Source organism: Salmo salar, chromosome ssa14 (genome assembly GCF_905237065.1).
Source record: "Salmo salar chromosome ssa14, Ssal_v3.1, whole genome shotgun sequence".
NCBI classification, from domain to species: Eukaryota; Metazoa; Chordata; class Actinopteri; order Salmoniformes; family Salmonidae; genus Salmo; species Salmo salar.
In genome coordinates this window covers 85,092,268-85,113,154 of record NC_059455.1, presented here as the reverse complement: position 1 = coordinate 85,113,154, position 20,887 = coordinate 85,092,268, and the positions used below count along the sequence as shown (strand labels likewise).

Here is a 20,887-nt window from a genome sequence, read left to right as displayed (position 1 = left end):
AATGAGCCGATGAGCATGTTTGTACCAAGATGTACCAGAAGAGGGCCACATTTCGACACATTGAGATTTTGGATGAAACTGAACTGGACCTTTGATAAATGTAGCTATACTTCTTCATAAGGACTAACGTAATCATATAAATGGAAAAATAGAGAGGAAAATTTCAATTCGTGTGATTAAATTCTTGCATTTTGTGCAGATTTGCGCAACCGCGGATGACCTCTTTCACAGGACGTCATTTTACCCACAATTCCACTCAACTTTTTTTTAGACAACAACATGGCGTCGAGGGCACCAGGTAAATAAAATCACCAGTCTTTTAAGCATTTCTTTACCCGTAAATCGAGATCATACATTGCAGATGTTGAGTATAGGGGATATTGATTTGTGAAAACACCAAGACGATGCGGAGTGTTTGTGTTCAAATCCATGTTAAGGACTGTCGTCCTCTGTGTCCCGGCGAATGGCATGAAGTATGTTAGCTAGCTATGGCAAATTAAGGAAATCTGGTTCGTGCCAGTGACATTGTGCTTTTAAATGAAATGTATGCCAGTTGGCTAATGGTTAGGTAAAACAGTACTATAACAGTTAATCTTCTATGGTCTGATCAACCTTCAAACGCCACGCCAGTGCAGCTTGATTATCTAACAGCATCTAACGTTAGCAGTTCCCACCTAGATAGTAATATGTAGGTCATGTGATCTAGCAATCTATCCACTTATCCAGCACATTTGTAATATTTGCAGTTGCACTACAAGGTTCGCCCAAATAATACTGTCAAATCCTCCCTCCAGTCCCTACTTCTATAGTTCACTCATTTCTAGTCGATCCACTCCAGTGTCTTTTTAGATTCATGGATAACATTATTGGTTGTCTCGTTGCTTTTGTGCTGCAGTGATTGCAACTGGATTTTAAGCTGTTTTAGTGAACAATCTTGTTGACAAGCAAATTATTCTTCTGGTCTCCCCCACAGCAACTACCGGCAGACTCCTGGTCAGCTTTCGTAAATGGTACTACAATGCTGCTGGATTCAACAAAATTGGTAACTCTTGGGAGTCTTGTTTTTTATTCTATTTGGGGACATCTCGGAGTCTTAAGACGAATTCATTCACTCAGTCTTAAACATCTAGAATCTTCAGTTAGATCTCGCCTTGTGGATATTTTTGGTTCCAGGTCTGATGCGTGATGACACAATCCATGAGGATAGCGACGTAAAAGAGGCCCTGCGGAGGCTCCCAGAGAAGGTGTACAACGACAGGATGTTCAGGCTCAAGAGAGCCCTGGACCTCTCCATGAAGCAGGCGGTTCTGCCCAAGGAACAGCGGACTCAATACGAGGAGGTACAGCAGACCTGGGCTCAAATGTCGTTTAATGGACTAATAAAAAGTCCTAAAACTGCAAACTCCACTCATCTGGCACTCCAAGCAGGCTAGCGCAAACGCTGAAGTATTTGAAATAATTCAAATAATATTTGAACCCAGGTCTGAGGTACAGTGCATATAGTCTCACAATTAGTTTGTACAGAAATGGCTTTGAGATGCCACTGGGGAAATGGAAGATATGTCCAAAGTTGATGTTATAGTGACGAGGTATTCAACTCTTACTCTACGAGGCCTGGAGTTTTCTGTTCTACGTGATAATTAATTGCACCCACCAGGTGTCCCGGGTCTGAATCAGTCCCTGATTAGAGGGGAACAATTAAACGCAATGGAACTGGCTTCGAGGTTCGGAGTTGAGGGTTATAGTGTAACTTTGGAATGAAGGGCAAAGTCTAGCCTCTGAGGCTAAGGTGGAAATATTGTTATATTGATAGTGCTAAACTAATTGAACAATCAATGGAGTAGGATAATTATGATTATGAAGTATTAGATTATGAAGCAAGTAGGAGTAGAGACTAAAGGTCAGATTGGAATTGGGCAATAGTTGAGTTGGGAGATGCCTATAAAGCTGTTTAATGTTGAAAAATGACATACGAAAGATGACAGAACTAATGTTTTGTTTCTGTTTGAGCTTTTTTCTATAGGACGTACATTACTTGGAGCCTTACCTGAAAGAGGTCATCCGTGAGAGGAAAGAGGTTGAGGAGTGGTCGAAGAAATGAGATGGACGTGGAGGCTTGATGTTCCTTCTCTTTGGTCTGGTGAATGGTTGTCCTCTGTAATATTTCAAATAAAGTGGACCCTGTGGGAAGACTGCTTATTAAAAATCTACATTTTTGGAAAAGATGTACAAGTGTGGAGAGTTTTTATGAAGCATTGCAAGATTTGTAAAATAGCTTTTGGGTTAAGATGTGAACCAGGATGTTGATCCCCACAGTAATGTTTATTTATAGTGAATCCACATTAATCCCACATTTTACACTTTTGTAAAATTGAATTTTTCCATTGTCATAATATACAATAAACATCAAAACCAGAATATATACATGTAAATACATTTTTGGTATACAAGTAGTACTATTCTTATATAGAATGCATTACTCTGATTGCCACTCACGAATGGAAGACATAAATAACAATTGACTAAACTAATCGAACAGCAGTTGCATGTTAAAGAAATCCTGTGATAATGGGGCAATACATTTGTCAATCTGTTGCAAGTACTTATGAATCAGTACATATGGATATAAAACACATTTTCTCAAGGCCTTAAGCAACCCACTAGGCTAAAGTTGTTTCCTTTTTATTTGCACTCATTTCTTAGCTGTCTTTGGATAAGTGGAAATTAAGTGTTGCAAACCACAATAGACAATTGAGAAAGATTAACCCTTTGTTTGCACACACCCTTGTTCTATCAACCCTCTTTCCCGCTGATAAAGGAATTTTATATCTTAATGATAATAATCAATAATCAATAAGCCTTGACTAATTGCCAAGGTTTGGAAGACAAAGGGTTAAATAATTAGGCAAGGACTCAGCTTTCTGCAAAAGGTTCATTCATGAGAACGTTCTGAGGTCAAGATAACAAAACAGCCATTATATAGTTCCTTCCTTACGCAAATGCATTTACACACAAACTGTTGGTGAACTGCATTCCCACACCGTTTATCACTATCCAGCTCTGCCTGTTCCTTTCCCTCAAGGTTAGGAACCCCTTGAAGTTTTTACCATCTGTCCCCTGCTCTCTTGGGCCCACTAAATACACACATTTCTCTCCCTCTCCAGCCTCTACTAGACTTCCTGGGACTAATTGATCATTACATTGATTATTCATTAACCATGCTACATGACTTATAATTCCTAATGGTTTATTGAGTCATTTACCTTTATTAGATAGTTCTCTTATCACCCGCCCTCTGGTATTCTACCTCTTGATCTCCTGTTGTCCACGATCTCAATGGTATCAATAAAGTTTCCAATGATGCTGTTGAAAGATTTCACCATGGACACCCCCAGTTCCTTACTGGTCTCATTGATATCTGCGTCATAAGCGCCCAACGGGGGGTGACTACCTCCACATTCCCCACCCCTGAAGTATCCCCATCATTTGACCCCTGACCGCCTGGAACATCTCCCTGTCGTACTGCAGCAAGACCGTCTCATCCAAGGGCTAGGTGACATCCTCAGGTTAGCAGTCCCGGGGCACTGGCAGCACCATATACCTCAGGGCTGGGAACCCAGCGGCCAGAGTCGAGAAGAGGCGGCGAAGGGCCGTGGCGCTCAGAGGGTTGCCCAGTATCTTCAGCCTCTCCAGGCAGCCAGGGTCAGGATGTCCATGTGTTTGTCCTCCAGGGTGAGGCTGTGGAGAGTGGCGGGGAAGAGGCCAGGCTGTTGGCCAGGTAGGCCATGTCCACATAGTTCAGGTTACAGTTGGCCAGCTCCAGGCATTTCAGTGGGGTGGTCAGGGGGCTCTGGACAAGGCCAGAGTCAAAAATGTATTGTATTCAATTTTTCACAATATTATCACTTATGCATGCTTGCAATGTGTGTGAGGGTGTGCGCCTCACTTCACCCAAGCTTGACAAAAAAAAAACTAAGCCAATATGAAATCTCTAGAACGCGTGCTTAACTAATGGACAGTGCAGGTGCCTGCTTGTTGTTTTGGGTCATGACCTCAGTGCTATTTCAAAGTCAGCCGTAAATGACACCCTATTCACTTTTAAGTGCACTACTTTCTACCAGGGTCCAAAAGCTCTGGTCAAAAGTAGTACACTATATAGGCAATAGGGTGTGATTTGGGAAGGAGACAATAGCAACCATTAAGTGTACCGTGGTTTCTGGCCAACCTGCAGATTTAGCAGCTGTCTACATTCTCCTCCACAGCCAAGCAACAAAAACAAAATGCCACTGAGTACCGCAAACTGCAGCCCCCATGCTGAAAGAGGTATGGGACTGTAGGTGGAGTGAAAGAGGTATGGGACTGTAGGTGGAGTGAAAGAGGTATGGGACTGTAGGTGGAGTGAAAGAGGTATGGGACTGTAGGTGGAGTGAAAGAGGTATGGGACTGTAGGCGGAGTGAAAGAGGTATGGGACTGTAGGTGGAGTGAAAGAGGTATGGGACTGTAGGCGGAGTGAAAGAGGTATGGGACTGTAGGTGGAGTGAAAGAGGTATGGGACTGTAGGCGGAGTGATAGAGGTATGGGACTGTAGGTGGAGTGAAAGAGGTATGGGACTGTAGGTGGAGTGAAAGAGGTATGGGACTGTAGGTGGAGTGAAAGAGGTATGGGACTGTAGGTGGAGTGAAAGAGGTATGGGACTGTAGGTGGAGTGAAAGAGGTATGGGACTGTAGGTGGAGTGAAAGAGGTATGGGACTGTAGGTGGAGTGAAAGAGGTATGGGACTGTAGGTGGAGTGAAAGAGGTATGGGACTGTAGGTGGAGTGAAAGAGGTATGGGACTGTAGGTGGAGTGAAAGAGGTATGGGACTGTAGGTGGAGTGATAGAGGTATGGGACTGTAGGTGGAGTGATAGAGGTATGGGACTGTAGGTGGAGTGATAGAGGTATGGGACTGTAGGTGGAGTGATAGAGGTATGGGACTGTAGGTGGAGTGAAAGAGGTATGGGACTGTAGGTGCGAGTAAGGATGACAAAAGGCAGAGAATTTACCGCTTACTAGGAATTTATTCCTTCACATGGTAAATTTGGGGAAGAGGGGCTGAACAGAACCAAAGATAGTAAATGTCAATGTCTCCTACCTTAACTACCTACCCACAACTTACTTAACTAGCACACTAACAAAAATACAGGGGATGGTCCACCCAGGTCTTACCTAGTGTGCATAGACAGTATATACTACGGGTATATGTATGCCCGCAGGCCTCTTGCCTAAGCACTCCCAAGGTGCCTTCCCCTTCCCCCCTGGGAACAAATGAAACAGAATATTACAAACAATTTCACAATCAAAAAGTCCTTTTGTCATAGACATACCTTAGTAGGACCGGCTACAAAATACTGACAACAAATTATACCTCTGCACAACAACAAAAACACAGGACATACCAAGAATCAATCTCTCTCTCTCTCTCTCTCTCTCTCTCTCTCTCTCTCTCTCTCTCTCTCTCTCTCTCTCTCTCTCTCTCTCTCTCTCTCTCTCTCTCTCTCTCTCTCTCTCTCTCTCTCTCTCTCTCTCTCTCTCTCTCTCTCTCTCTCTCTCTCTCCATCCGGGACAACAGCAATTCCAGGTGCGGGGCCTCCAGGTGAACATTATGGACCATCGGTAGTCTCCTCAGGCCTCCGGTTGGGCCACATGCAGCACGTAGAACAGCTGTTTCAGGACCAGGGAATTGGCTCGGAACCTGACGAAGCGCAGCTTCAAGGGGCAGTGACGGAGGAGCAGGAAGGCCTGGGCCACCACCTTGTAGTTCCGCCCGGTGACAAAGCCGTTCAAGTGCACGTCCACCTCGGTCTCAAGGGCTGAGGGTGCAGCGTCGCCCGCCTGGAAGACCACCATGACCTCGTAGCACATGCGGGTGAGGAGCTGGGTGCGGGCCCACCGACCCAGGGTGGATCCACAGGCGCAGGTATGGTACTCTGTGTCCTTCAGCCCAGTCAGGTCCACCATACGGAGGGTCTTGGCGTAAGTCTGTGTTGGACGCAGCACATAGGACTGGAGATGGAACAGATGGAGATAGAACATAACTGTTTATTGTCTTCAAATGGGAATTTGTCTTACAAATCAAAGTTATAGGCCCTTATGATGTAAGGTGACATTTTGACCTTGTATTGCCCCAGTGGCAACTCAAGTAACTACAAACACATTGAGACTTGAAGCAAAACAAAAAACGTGTCACATTGGCCAAGATCCAGTGCCTCACAAGCAGCATTTTTGACCAGTGACAGGCTGCACCTCTAAACACAACACCAGAACTTTCAGCCCAGTCAACAGAGCCATCCAGGCACTGCCGGCAGGTGCAGGAGATCCTCCTGGCAGTCTACCGTCCTTCCCAGGAGCCTTTGCAGGTTAAGCTCGTGCAGAGGCAGATTTGGACCAGGTCGTGGAGGAGGAAGGCCTTCTCGTGCAGGTAGCAGGCATTGAAGAGGAGCGGGTAGAGATTGAACAACAAACAGCTAAGGTTCTCCGTGGCGCTCGGGCCACTCTGAGCGAAGCCCTCGGCAGCAAGAAACCTCAGGCTCTTCATGGCTCTCTCTTCTCTGTTCTGTCCTCGAGGTCTGGGTCTTGGAAGTGTTAGGATCAACCAATCAGCCCTTGTGACTGGATGTGTTTGTGTTGTTGCTCTCTCCCCGACTGTCTCTCTGTCTGTTGATTCTTTGTCTCTGCTAGTACTGTATATCTGTCTGGACCTCGTTTGCTGTGGTATCGCGTGGCGAAAGAGAGGCTTGGCGCGTGAGGTAGGTGAGTAGGAGGGCTATTTTATTTACAAACAGCCGTCTCAACCCATTGGAGAGGTGAAGGGAATATCTATTTGCATCTTTCGCCAAGGGGCAGAGCAGAAACAACCTTTTCCTACTGATTACAAAATTAGGTCCAACCTCCCTCCATACCACCAACATTGAAATGACCTGTTTATGCAAGCAAGCTATATACAGACGCCAGTGACAAAAATAACAGTAACGCAATGTGGACAAACATAGCATGGACGTTGTACAGGGTAACATTGGCATCATGCCCACACTGAATTGATAGATTTACTGAAGGCTTAGATGTTAATCAAGACCAAAGCAGTGGCGGATCAGATATCATAATGTACTAGCCTAACATGACTGGTTATGAAAACATGCATTTGATGAGAGTACTCAGGAACACCGAGTGTTGTAAGTATACTGAACAAAAATATAAACGCAACATGTAAAGTGTTGGTCCCATGTTTTATGACCTGAAAAGATCCCAGAAATGTTCCATATGCACAAAAAGCTTCTCATCTAAAATGTTTTGTAGAAATTTGTTTACATTCCTGTTAGTGAACATTTCTCCTTTGCCAAGATAATTCATAATTCACCTGACAGGTGTGGCATATCAAGAAGCTGATTAAACAGCATGATCATTTCACAGGTGCACCTTGTGCTGGGGACAATCAAAGGCCACTCTGAAAGGCACTGCATCTTAGTGCTAGAGCCGTCACCACAGACCCTGGTTTGATTCCAGGCTGTATCACAACCGGCTGTGATTGGGAGTCCCATAGGGCGGCGCACAATTGGCCCAGGGCCGTCCGGGTTAGGCTGGGGTAGGCTTTCATTGTAAATAAGAATTTGTTCTTAACTGACTTGCCTAGTTAAATAAAGGTTAAATAAAAAATGTGCTGTTTTGTCACACAACACAATGCCACAGATGTCTCAAGTTCAGGGAGGTGCAATTGGCATGTTGACTGCAGGAATATCTACCAGAGCTGTTGCCAGAGAATTTAAAGTTAATTTCTCTACCATAAGCCTCCTCCAAAGTTGTTTTAGAGAATTTGGCAGTACTTCCAACCGGTCTTACAACCGCAGACCACGTGTGGTCACACCAGATACTGACTGGTTTTCTGATTCACCCCCCTACCTTTTTTATTTAAGGTATCTGTGACCAACAGATGCATATCTGTATTCCCAATCATTTGAAATCCATAGATTAGGGCCTAATCAATTTATATAAATGGACTGATTTCCTTATATGAACTGTAACTCAGTAAAATCTTTGAAATTGTTGCATGTTGCATTTATATTTTTGTTCAGTGTACTTTCCTAAATATTCATAGAGCCTTAGCACGGAATGTTTTGCCATAAGAGAGAACACATTTTACATTTGACAACTTCCACATGACGTGAACAAAGTGTATCTCTTTATTACAAATTGTTTTACATGTTTCTTCTTCCCAAATCTAAAAGCGTCAGTCTTCATTAAATTGTGAGTTTTTTCAATTGACAAACTACAATGATCACAAGCAAAGTTGTATCATGCTTTCATACATCAAAATACAGACAATACAAAACATACTGCATATACTCTCATACGTAGATGTAACTGTTTAAATCATTATATTAAATGAAAGTGGTAATCTATAGAAACCTGAGAAAAAACTTCAGTCTAGAGGGCTTCCAAAGGTTAGTAGCATATTCAACATGACACATTCAACATGAAACTCAGTCATCAATACAAGGCACATAAGCTCATTTTTGTACAGAGTTGCTATTATTCCTTAGTATGGAGAGTGATGGTGCCCCACAGCCCTATACTATATTTAGGCCCACCTGATCTAACCAGGAACCACTTGGGCCCTAGCTATAGGCTAAACCACAGGGAGGTGTCTCTCAGTCTCTGTATCCCTGAGTGGAGTGCAGACTGCAGTCATGCTGGGGGGTGGTAGTGGTGGTGATGGTGGTGGTGATGGTGCTCGTGGTGGTGGTGATGCTCATGCCTCTGAACCAGGGGGATCAAGACCCCAGAGGAGGCAGGCAGGCTGGGCAGCGCCACACTTTCCCCCCCTGGCTGAGCTTGAGAACCAGGCTGCTGTACGTTGAGTAGGGTTCTGGAGGGGGACCCAGCCTCTCTGGCCCTGGAGCGAAGCCTCTTGCTCTGGCTGTGCTGTAATGGGAGTTGGGGCTGGGAGTGTGGCTGAGAGGGGTGGCACCATATGGAGGGGTGGTGGCCATGGAGCTTGCTTGATTTATCCCCACCTCCTCCTCCTCCTCTGTCTCCCCCCACTGCCTTGGCTTGGCCCCTGAGAGACCTGAGGAAAGAAAGGCCCCTGCCTCTGGACTCTGTAGGGCCGCAGTTCTCCCCCACCACCACTGAGCGGCGCTGCTGGGCTGAGCGAGAGTCCGGTCTGGGCACCTGAGAGGGGGCGTCTGCAGAGGATGGAGAACATCATGTTATGCTGTCATTTCTCTTTGTTGAATGTCATTCATCTTTGGTGTATTTTCAGTAAAAACCATGTTGACTTTAATGATCTGTGCCTCAAAAGTGCTGAAAATAAATGGCCATTGTGTACCTACCTGCATCGTCAAACTTGGAGGAATAGTTCTCTATCCCAGCTAGGTCTAAGTAGTGGTTCCTGCGTTCTGTGTTTTCATCCACACAGTGAAAAGTCCTCTCTGGGCTCCCTGCCTCCTCCTGCTGGACTTCCTCCATTCTGTCCCCTGTTCTGGAGCTGCTGGAGGGGGCCACCACCAGTTTGACCTTCAGGGCTGTGCTGTTACATGAAGGCTGCTTGGCCGACGCTTCAACCACCTCATAGATGGACTGCATGAGACTGGACATATCCTGTAAGACACACACACACACACACACACACACACACACACACACACACACACACACACACACACACACACACACACACACACACACACACACACACACACACACACACACACACACACACACACACACACACACACACACACACACACCATTAGCAAGGCTGCAGGGTTGACTTAAGAGAAAACTCAATGCGCAAGAGTTGCTTGTTGTAGCTGTGTGAATCTACTGTACCTCCTTGGTGACTTTACCACTGTTGTCAAAGTGATACAGTGTGAAGATCCACTCCTGTCGAGTGTCATCCTCCAACACAACATTGCACTCTGTGTCCTGTAACCATGAATAATTGTCACCATTATGTAGACACTTTTATGCGTGCTTACATTTTACGTGCAAGTGGTCCCAGGAATTGAACCCACTAACCTAGCATTGACGCTCCATGCTCTACCTACTGAGCTACAGAGGACCAAACACAACAGGTACCATATTATGGTCATCAAACAAATCCCTGCCATACTCTGTAAAGATTCTATAGATCAACTCCTTTTGTAGTTGTAGTGTACAGGACAGTAAAAGGCAAAAAAGCCACTCACATCAACATGGCTGTTCCTCTTCCTGGGCTGTCTGAAAGGAACGTGGATGTAGCTCTCTCTCTCCTTCTCTGATGGCAGTACCACTGTAAAACAAACAAAGTATATTCTCATTAGCCTTCATGTTTGCTGTTTACAGACGATAATACACACACAGTATCCCAGGTTTCCAGGACAAGCAAGGGGAATTCTTAGTTAAGATATGAACCATGCCGAATCAAACAGGTCAACCATTGAGTAAGTCTAAGATGTTAAGTTAATGATGCATGCTAGACTAGAATCAGTGCAACAGTAATGTGACCAGCCTGATCCACTGAGGCTTGGTTTTTCTACTCACCCTGTAGGGGGCTGTTATGGTTCAGGGACTGCTCATCCTTCACTTCCCCTCTGCACAACTCCTGGAAAAAGAGGGAGAGGAGCGATGGACCAAGTGAGAATTAGGAGAGAAAAAGTCACAGAAGAGGGGGGGATAGAGATAGAGATAGGGAGAAGGAGAAAGATATGAAAGTTTAAATGATGTGAGAGCAGGAAATCTTTGATCATCTCGGGGCCTATTGTTTGTCATCAGCTGGGTAAATAATACTGTGAGAACCAGCTGATGTTTTCAAGTTCACCTCAACTTCCGATAAATTCAATAAAGCCGTATGTGTTCTATAACTAATCAGATGTAATGCAGACACAACTCTAAATACACCCACACACACACACACACACACACATAATAGAACACTAATTCGATATACAAGTAGCTAGCAAATCAAATTTTATTTGTCACATGCACAGGACCAGTAGTAATTCATCTCCCCTTTGGGATGAAAGCTGTCCTTCTAATCTGACCCCTGATCTCCTCCGCTCACTGGGACAGAGTTTGTTCTACAGTTGATGTACTGAGGGTCAGCGGAGAACCCAGGAACCTTGTCACATGGGACCGAGTGGAGAACAGAAGGTCAAGACATCACTACCCTGAACACAGGAGCCACAGACAGATGACTGACCTTCTCTGTCTGTGTCTCGTTTCTCATCTGACCTTCCTGAGAGATATAATCTGCCAGGGTCTGTTTTCCTAACATTTGAAGAGCTACTTCTGATATCAGAGTCCAAAAATGACTGGCATTAGCTCAAATCTACCTCATAATCTAATATCCAAGAAGCAGGAGACAAATGTCTATTCCACTTCCAGCAGCATACCACCCTGCATCGCACTGCTGGCTTGCCACTGAAGCTAAGAAAGGTTAGTCCCTGGATGGGAGACAAGAGGCTACTGGAAGTGGTATTGGTAGGCCAGTAGGGGGCACTCTTTCCTCTGATCTAAAAAAAATGTCCCAATAGAGTACCACAGCATGAGTCATAATACCCATAAAGCCTAACTGTGAAACAAGGAAATGGTCCCAATTGTTTTTCCATCATTCATTTTCCCCATAGGGGATTTTAGAAACATTTAAAATAAGGGCTGTGTTTCCTATAGGCTTACCCTGGTGTGATGTTTTGATAACTGTGTAAATCTCTCTTGGACAAGGTGACTTTTATCAATATATTCACCTATTTACCCCCTAAAAATGAAATGCTAATTAGCAGCTAATCTGGCTTTGATAAAGAACTACAAATGCCATGATGATCTGGATGAGACTGCTGAATCGAGGCAAAGGTAAGAATCTCTGGATTAACTATCTAATGTTAGCTAAATTGAGTAAATAATAAACTGACAGCATTTTTTTAATTGACAATTCTGTGAACTGTGAATTCTGAATTCTTTCTTTTCTCTCAAACTCTTGAACGTGCCGTCCTTGGCCAGCTCTCCTGCTATCTCTCTCAGAATGACCTTCTTGATCCTAATCAGTCAGGTTTCAAGACTGGGCATTCAACTGAGACTGCTCTTCTCTGTGTCACGGAGGCTCTCCGCACTGCTAAAGCTAACTCGCTCTCCTCTGCTCTCATCCTTCTAGAACTATCTGCTGCCTTTGATACTGTGAACCATCAGATCCTCCTCTCCACCCTCTCCGAGTTGGGCATCTCCGGCGCGGCCCACGCTTGGATTGCGTCCTACCTGACAGGTCGCTCCTACCAGGTGGCGTGGCGAGAATCTGTCTCCGCACCATGCGCTCTCACCACTGGTGTCCCCCAGGGCTCTGTTCTAGGCCCTCTCCTATTCTCGCTATACACCAAGTCACTTGGCTCTGTCATATCCTCACATGGTCTCTCCTATCATTGCTATGCAGACGACACACAATTAATCTTCTCCTTTCCCCCTTCTGATAACCAGGCGGCGAATCGCATCTCTGCATGTCTGTCAGACATATCAGTGTGGATGACGGATCACCAGCTCAAGCTGAACCTCGGCAAGACGGAGCTGCTCTTCCTCCCGGGGAAGGACTGCCCGTTCCATGATCTCGCCATCACGGTTGACAACTCCCTTGTGTCCTCCTCCCAGAGTGCTAAGAACCTTGGCGTGATCCTGGACAACACCCTGTCGTTCTCCACTAACATCAAGGCGGTGACCCGATCCTGTAGGTTCATGCTCTACAACATTCGCAGAGTACGACCCTGCCTCACACAGGAAGCGGCGCAGGTCCTAATCCAGGCACTTGTCATCTCCCGTCTGGATTACTGCAACTCGCTGTTGGCTGGGCTCCCTGCCTGTGCCATTAAACCCCTACAACTCATCCAGAACGCCGCAGCTCGTCTGGTGTTCAACCTTCCCAAGTTCTCTCACGTCACCCCGCTCCTCCGCTCTCTCCACTGGCTTCCAGTTGAAGCTCGCATCCGCTACAAGACCATGGTGATTGCCTACGGAGCTGTGAAGGGAACGGCACCTCCATACCTTCAGGCTCTGATCAGGCCCTACACCCAAACAAGGGCACTGCGTTCATCCACCACTGGCCTGCTGGCCCCCCTACCTCTGAGGAAGCACAGTTCCCGCTCAGCCCAGTCAAAACTGTTCGCTGCTCTGGCACCCCAATGGTGGAACAAGCTCCCTCACGACGCCAGGACAGCGGAGTCAATCACCACCTTCCGGAGACACCTGAAACCCCACCTCTTTAAGGAATACCTAGGATAGGATAAAGTAATCCTTCTAACCCCCCCCTTAAAAGATTTAGATGCACTATTGTAAAGTGGTTGTTCCACTGGATATCATAAGGTGAATGCACCATTTTGTAAGTCGCTCTGGATAAGAGCGTCTGCTAAATGACTTAAATGTAATGTAAATGTAACTGTCTTGTGCAAGTTTTAAATTGACACAATACCTGTTAGCAAAAGTGTCAGCTGGATATGACGTGTAGGAGCTTGCAGGGATTTGTAGTCTTGCATGAAATCTACTTTGATGCTAATTAGCATTTTTGAATCTGAGCATAGAGCTGAATATATTTATAAAAGTCACCTTGTCCGAGAGAGATTTACATGGTTATCAAAACGTCACGCCAGGGTAAGCCTACATGAAACACAACCCTTATTTTAAGTGTTTCTAAAATTCCGGATGGGAAAAATGACTGGTGGAAAAACGATTGGAACCATTTCCATGTTTGACCGCTAGGTTTTATGGGTATTAATACACCTCCACTGCCAGGGCAGTGATTGGGGATGTTGCCCTGTGTAGTGTGCTGTCTTTTGGACGGGATGTTAAATGGGTGTCCTGACTCTCTGTGGTCACTAAAGATCCCATGGTGCTTATCGTAAGAGTAGGGGTGTTAACACTGGTGTCCTGGCTAAATTCACAATCTGGCCCTCATACCATCATGGCCACCTAATCATCCCCAGCTTCCAATAGGCTCATTCCTCTCCCCTGTAACTATTCCCCAGGTTTTTACTGTAAATGAGAATGTGTTCAGTCAACTTACCTGGTAAAATAAGGGTAAAAAAATAATCTGTTGTATTTTATTCTGTTCTCAGAGAGGGAATAAAGCACTGGAGAAAAATAGAACCTATAAGGGTAAATTTACTGTAAGAGAAGGCAGGCAGGCAGTCATGCTCATGCCCTGACCATGCCAGCTGTGACATCACCATATCCAGTAAAAGTAAATGCATTAAGTCACTCTTGGTATTAAAGTAATATCACCTACAGAGTTCCCATATATGTGTAGAACTGAGCGTCCCATATGGAAACAATAACACACAGTCTATACATTTACTATGTTCAAAAACCTGCTGAGACTACAACCTATTTATAATGCCTACGGGCTCAAGGCGGATATTAACTTCAACCCAATCCACTGGGTAGTCGTTGCTTGGTGAGTACCCACACTTTGAAACTAGGTGTTGCCTTGAACGGTGTTGAGCATATTGCGTGTGCTATCAAGGCCAATCAAGATTTGAGCATATGATATCCAACCCTCTGTTGCAACAAGTCAGAAACCGTCCCTTCAAAAAAGGACAGTGAAAAGCACCAAAACATTAGATCTGTGCGTCTAACTGTCTCCACCACAGACATTCCCAGCAGCCAGCCGCCCACAGCTCTGACAGATGCAGATGAGTAACAAAGAGCCTGTGGAGTCTGAGAGGACCATGCTGACAGATAACCCTGACTGCTGATGGCTTCAACCAGCATACCAGCCAAACCCCTGCCATCGACCGCCACGCTCTGCCTGCTACAGGCCCTTTCATCTGGGGTCGGGTTACCAACCGAGAGGGGAGAGGAGCGGGGGCCTTTTCCTGCACTCAACTGGGTGTCACCAAGCTTTGCATCCTGTCCTGTAGCCCCCCTCTCTCCCACCCGCCTTTAGTTAGAGTCAAACGCAGAGCCCAGAGAAGAGAAGAGAACAGTACAGAGCTTTGTTTTAACAATCTCTCTTCCTGCCAACCAATACCTGGATAGGTGGTTGATCATCTCTCTTCCTGTTAACCAATACCTGGATAGGAGGTTGATCATCTCTCTTCCTGTTAACCAATACCTGGATAGGAGGTTGATCATCTCTCTTCCTGTTAACCAATACCTGGATAGGTGGTTGATCGTATGGGGGTGGGGCTGTATGGGGAAGGATGGTTGCTTCATCGCAGGAGTTTATGTGAAGCAGCTTCTGTTATATACATAATAGGAAGATAAGTCTCTTGAAGTTGGTATACAAGTTGATATTCAAAGAATATAAAGGGGGTTGGGGTTGTTTTCAGGCTCAGGCAATAGTTAACGTTAAGTCAGAGAATAACCATTAAGAAGTTCTCATTTTCAGAGGTCTGGCCTTGCTCACAGAAACCAGATGTGTGATTTCTGGAGGAGGGGAACTGAGGGAGGGATTTGGATGTTGAGCTGTGGTTGTGTGAGGAAACGCTGGAGCCAGAGTCTATACGGGTATCTAGCTATAGAACTGGGCCTCTCTCCAACTGGCCAATCAGTTCTGCTGGCCATGAGGGCGGAAAGCAGTGGGACATTTTCAGATCATTGTGGGTAGAGATGTCCAAGGGTTCTTACCACCTAATGATATGACCATGGTCTCTTTCTCTCTCTGTCTCTATCTGTCTCTCTCTCTCTTTGTCTCTCATCCTCTGTCTGAGCTACAGCCCAACAAACAGGGTGGGTAACCAAACATGAAAGGGAGAGCCAGCCACCTGAACAATCCAATCTGTGTTTGGGAAAAATCGGCTTCCCTGGCTTAGAGTTGGAATGTTCTGGGAGGCGATTTCAGCCCAAATATAATCACAGTCCAGAGTCTGAACAGTAGAATAATAAACAGAAACCTCTGGGTCAACAAACAGGACAGAAACACCTTGGTGGAAACAATAAGAGGGCTAGAAGGAAGATTCCTTCTCCAAACCCAAGAGAATGACTGGCCCAGTTTAACCAGCACTGTTGTTCCAAATAGAAATCCATTCAGAGACAGGGATGCAAACTGCAATCCGATTCTGATATGGTTGGTTGCATTTCATCAGACAACTTTTTTTATACTTAGTGTTTGTCCATTTTACAGACTCTCTGGCTCACTTGACTGAGCTGTACATGATCCAAACCTGCCTTGGATAAACAGGTTTATTAATGAAAAGTGCCTTTGTTATTGTATCAGGTGATGTTGTCAACACTCCACCCTGAGTCATTGTAATTAAACAGAAACAGTATGTCAATATTGAGGTTAATTGTTCTACAAGTCTTAAATTGTTTAACATCCTGATGGAAATAAGGTTGTGTTACAGATATTGAAATGGGATTTTTAAAAACACGCACACTGAGTAGAATCACCACACAATTATCTTTACAGAAATGAAAGCACACATTCATTCAGAATTTTGCTCCACTTTTTTAAGTTGAGCAGCCAGAAGAGGAGAAGCTGTAAGAAAGAGGGATTCTTCCAAGACTATCAGTGAACAGGGTGGGTAATGGAGAGCTGTGGTGTCTCACTGCAGGACTAACAGTGAACAGGGTGGGTAATGGAGAGCTGTGGTGTCTCACTGCAGGACTAACAGTGAACAGGGTGGGTAATGGAGAGCTGTGGTGTCTCACTGCAGGACTAACAGTGAACAGGGTGGGTAATGGAGAGCTGTGGTGTCTCACTGCAGGACTAACAGTGAACAGGGTGGGTAACGGAGAGCTGTGGTGTCTCACTGCAGGACTAACAGTGAACAGGGTGGGTAACGGAGAGCTGTGGTGTCTCACTGCAGGACTAACAGTGAACAGGGTGGGTAACGGAGAGCTGTGGTGTCTCACTGCAGGACTAACAGTGAACAGGGTGGGTAACGGAGAGCTGTGGTGTCTCACTGCAGGACTAACAGTGAACAGGGTGGGTAACGGAGAGCTGTGGTGTCTCACTGCAGGACTAACAGTGAACAGGGTGGGTAACGGAGAGCTGTGGTGTCTCACTGCAGGACTAACAGTGAACAGGGTGGGTAACGGAGAGCTGTGGTGTCTCACTGCAGGACTAACAGTGAACAGGGTGGGTAATGGAGAGCTGTGGTGTCTCACTGCAGGACTAACAGTGAACAGGGTGGGTAACGGAGAGCTGTGGTGTCTCACTGCAGGACTAACAGTGAACAGGGTGGGTAACGGAGAGCTGTGGTGTCTCACTGCAGGACTAACAGTGAACAGGGTGGGTAACGGAGAGCTGTGGTGTCTCACTGCAGGACTAACAGTGAACAGGGTGGGTAACGGAGAGCTGTGGTGTCTCACTGCAGGACTAACAGTGAACAGGGTGGGTAATAGAGAGCTGTGGTGTCTCACTGCAGGACTAACAGTGAACAGGGTGGGTAACGGAGAGCTGTGGTGTCTCACTGCAGGACTAACAGTGAACAGGGTGGGTAACTGAGAGCTGTGGTGTCTCACTGCAGGACTAACAGTGAACAGGGTGGGTAACGGAGTGATGTGGTGTCTCACTGGGTCTATGACCTGAGGCTGCAGGATGTTGACACAAGTGATCCAAGACATGTGACCGCTACAGCCTGGACACCCCAATGAAGGCATCAAAGTTGACACTATAATCAAGCTTCCTTACTGAAAAGAGGACAAACAATGAACATAATCTTAGACAGCCAGACACACACATGAAGTGCCCAGGCAAATAACATAGAGTATACCAGTACACTACAAACTGTAGCTAGCCAGGCCCCCTGCTGACAGTTACATATGCGGTGGTGCCATGGAGCTGGAATACAGAATCACAGGAACAACTGAACTGCCATTAAAAAGACATGGAGGAGCTGGGTCTCATTACAGAAACCTGGCAGGCTCAGCCTTTCTTTCCTAATAACAGGCTCCAGAGAGACAGCAACATGGACCAATACTGCATTAACACCTCATCCCCACCATGACTTCAAAATGACACTGCAGCAGACATTCAAAATGGCTCCAACGGGTCTTTCCAAGTGTTGAAAGATGATTACGAGAGAGACAAGAAGACATTCAAAATATGTGAGTGAGGCAGTGAGTGGCCACACAGTTTAGAGTCAAAGAAGAGTTATGAGCATCAAGATGTTGTACTCTCACTATGCTACATCTTCCCAAATGTGACCATCTCATTAACAGTACTAAGCCTACATGTGAAGGTGTTCCACCCACAACCAGACACTCCGCCTACCAGACCTTGTCTCCCCCTGCCAGCACCAGATGTGGGGTTTCAGTGTGGCGGTAATGAAAGCCCCTGCTGTTCTGGACAGCGGCCATATGCATTCACACAGACATGACAGCCTCCTCTCACAGAGAGCAAAGGAAGGAGCAGGGGGGAAAAAGCCCCTCTCCAAACACCTTTCATGTCCCTGGCTTGGCTGTGTGCTTATACTGTTCTATCAGCCTGTGGTTGCTTTGCCTTTGCCTTGGCTGGGACTGGGAGGGAGGGAGGGAGGAGCAGACCTGGCTAAGACATCATGCACATGTGATTCAGAGTCAGTGAACCCTAGTGCGAACACCAGTGTGGACTCAATGTGAGCATGAAGTGGTGACTGACAGTGTCAATCCTCTATGGATGGATGAATCAGGATGTAAACAAGACTGAGAAGGCAGCAATTCAAAATGTTATTTGTTGTTTTTGTTGTTTACCCAGATGGTACATAGTTTGGCTGTGATTTATGTATAAAGATTGATGAATACAACACCATGTATTCAATAGAGAATTGTCAATTTGCCTACTTTTGTCTTAGATAAGAAGCGATGTGTGATACACTGCCTTCATCTTTTCATTAGGACTCTAAGCTCTTCCACTCTGGGCGGCTGTGTTCCATTCAGCTACCCTTTCACAGGACTCCACCATTCTGGTTCTTGTTAGCGTCATTATCCAAGTTCAAGCCTCTCAACTCTAATGACACACATGTGTCTGTGTTGCTTTCCATTTCCAGGCCTTTCTGGGCCAGAAAGAGCCAGAAGCAGATGCATCATGAACATGGTCCAGAGAAGGATGCTAACCCCCCAGGATGCAAAATACAAACTACAGTTTGGTAAACAACTGACTGTTAGCATTGACAAACTAAAGAACTGTCCTAGAGAAGTAGGCCTATGGGGATTTAGGTGCGAGAAGGATTTGGCAGCAGGGTATTTTTATTTTTTATTTAACTTGGCAAGTCGGTTAAGGACAAATTCTTATTTTCAATGATGGCCTAGGTACAATGGGTTAACTGCCTTGTTCAGGGGCAGAACGACAGATTTTTACCTTGTCAGCTCAGGGATTCGATTTGGCAATCTTTCAGTTACTGACCCAACGCTCTAAACTCTAGGCTACCTGCCGCCCCAAATATGGCTAGTGACTGTCTGATGACTCTTTCTCTCTCAATGAAAATCTGCAAACAGATTAAATGTTCATTATATTTCAATATCTCTGGAAACTGCGTTGTACAGTACCTGCTTGAATCTGGTTTTGTGGGTGTGGAGATCCGTACATTCCAGCTCTCTCTGACAGGTGAGCACATTGGCAGCAAAACTACCACCTGGAAGAAACAAACAAATAAAAAAATAAAGTCTATATCCTGCATAACACTATGTTTGAGAGACATATATTTTGAGACTTTCCTAAAGGTGATTCTTACCTTCAGGATTTTCTCTGCGTTTACTGGCTATCCAAATTAGGCATGGAATGGAAACATAAAAGAGAGAAAGAAAATATTGTTACATTTTGGTTATTAAGAGATATACAGTAGCCTCTGAAACGAAATACTAAGTCTTACCATGTTTCGATTGGAGTTTGCCCATATTTTTTTATATTTCCTCTCGTGCCTTGAACCTTCATCTATTTGCGCATTGATCAAGATGTTTTCATCATCTCCCATTGATAACAACAAAGACAGTTGTATCCTGTATGCACCGATATGTCGATTTTGCCATGAAGTTATTATAGGGTTGAGATAGACAAGAGGACCGACGCTTCGTGAAGGTGCACACAAGTATGTTGGACAGAGAGAACTTGAGGAGTTTATTGTGGAAAATACACGAATAATCAATATACATAGGGTACAGCACATCCTGCTGGCCATTCGGGGAAAGTATTTTCTAAATGTTTAATTAGCTCACTAGACATAATTTAACGCGTGCATGATGTGTCTTTCGTGTAAACATAAAATAAGAGCCCTTCATTATACAAACGTTTTATTTGTTTAGTATCTAGATCGCTGTTTCCCTAAATAGGCTACTGTATATTGGGGCGGCAGGTAGCCTAGTGCGTTGGGCCAGTAACCTAAAGTTTGCTAGATCGCATCACCGAGCTGGCAAGGTAAAAATCTGTCGTTCTGCCCCTGGACAAGGCAGTTAACCCACTGTTCCTGGGCCGTCATTGTAAATAAGGATTTGTTTTTAACTGACTTGCATAGTTAAATAAAGGATAAATAAATAAAAAATATATATATATTGCCACCCAGTGGTGTCTGCGTAATTTGCGCATATAATGTCTATCTTCAGGAACGAGCCCTTTCTGGTCAAAGATTCCTCAACATTCTTCACAATATTTGTAACGGGGTTGGTGAGACAAACGCTGTAAACGCCTCCCACTCCCCAACTTTTCACTCCCTAAATGTTCACTCTCCAACCCCTCCCACTTCCCAACCCCTCCCGCTCTCCAACCCCTCCCACTTCCCAACCCCTCCCACTCCACAACCCTTCACTCCCCAACCCCTCCCACTCCCCAACCCCTCCCACTTCCCAACCCCTCCCACTTCCCAATGCCTCCCAGTCCCCAACTTTTCACTCCCTAAATGTTCACTCTCCAACCCCTCCCACTTCCCAACCCCTCCCACTCTCCAACCCCTCCCACTCCCCAACCCCTCCCACTCCAC

The 20,887-nt window shown here is 45.5% G+C and overlaps 2 protein-coding genes and 1 pseudogene across 3 annotated transcripts; 1 reads left to right on the top strand and 2 right to left on the bottom strand.

Moving 5' to 3' along the window:
* Nucleotides 1-188: 188 nt before the first annotated feature.
* LOC106570481 (cytochrome b-c1 complex subunit 7) lies at nt 189-2,225 on the top strand. The gene is made up of 4 exons (XM_014142876.2): nt 189-298; nt 974-1,042; nt 1,174-1,340; nt 2,024-2,225. The coding sequence occupies exons 1-4, from the start codon at nt 280-282 to the stop codon at nt 2,099-2,101; spliced, it is 333 nt and encodes a 110-aa protein (XP_013998351.1). The 5' UTR covers nt 189-279; the 3' UTR covers nt 2,102-2,225.
* A 1,059-nt stretch (nt 2,226-3,284) lies between these two features.
* LOC106570491 (leucine-rich repeat-containing protein 14B-like) lies at nt 3,285-7,203 on the bottom strand (annotated as a pseudogene).
* A 989-nt stretch (nt 7,204-8,192) lies between these two features.
* LOC106570477 (protein naked cuticle homolog 2) lies at nt 8,193-20,051 on the bottom strand. 2 transcript variants are annotated; one of them, XM_014142867.2, is made up of 8 exons: nt 19,787-20,051; nt 19,649-19,675; nt 19,464-19,549; nt 10,560-10,620; nt 10,226-10,308; nt 9,867-9,962; nt 9,368-9,635; nt 8,193-9,220 (listed from the first exon to the last, which is right to left on the bottom strand). In XM_014142867.2, the coding sequence occupies exons 1-8, from the start codon at nt 19,809-19,811 to the stop codon at nt 8,721-8,723; spliced, it is 1,146 nt and encodes a 381-aa protein (XP_013998342.2). In that variant the 5' UTR covers nt 19,812-20,051; the 3' UTR covers nt 8,193-8,720. The 2 variants fall into 2 exon arrangements, with proteins under 2 accessions (XP_013998342.2, XP_013998341.2); XM_014142866.2 differs by having other exon boundaries at nt 19,649-19,671; nt 19,787-20,044.
* Nucleotides 20,052-20,887: the final 836 nt, after the last annotated feature.

Bases quoted from the DNA above. Each gene is read 5' to 3' on its own strand.
- LOC106570481 (XM_014142876.2), top strand. The intron at 1,043-1,173 runs GTAACTCTTGGG...TTTTGGTTCCAG, and splicing joins TGCTGGATTCAACAAAATTG to GTCTGATGCGTGATGACACA. The intron at 1,341-2,023 runs GTACAGCAGACC...TTTTTTCTATAG, and splicing joins AGCGGACTCAATACGAGGAG to GACGTACATTACTTGGAGCC.
- LOC106570477 (XM_014142866.2), bottom strand. From the start codon at position 19,848: ATGAAGGTTCAAGGCACGAGAGGAAATATAAAAAAATATGGGCAAACT. The intron at 19,550-19,648 runs GTAAGAATCACC...TGTTTCTTCCAG, and splicing joins ACGCAGAGAAAATCCTGAAG to GTGGTAGTTTTGCTGCCAAT. The intron at 10,309-10,559 runs GTGAGTAGAAAA...TTTGTTTTACAG, and splicing joins CCATAACAGCCCCCTACAGG to TGGTACTGCCATCAGAGAAG.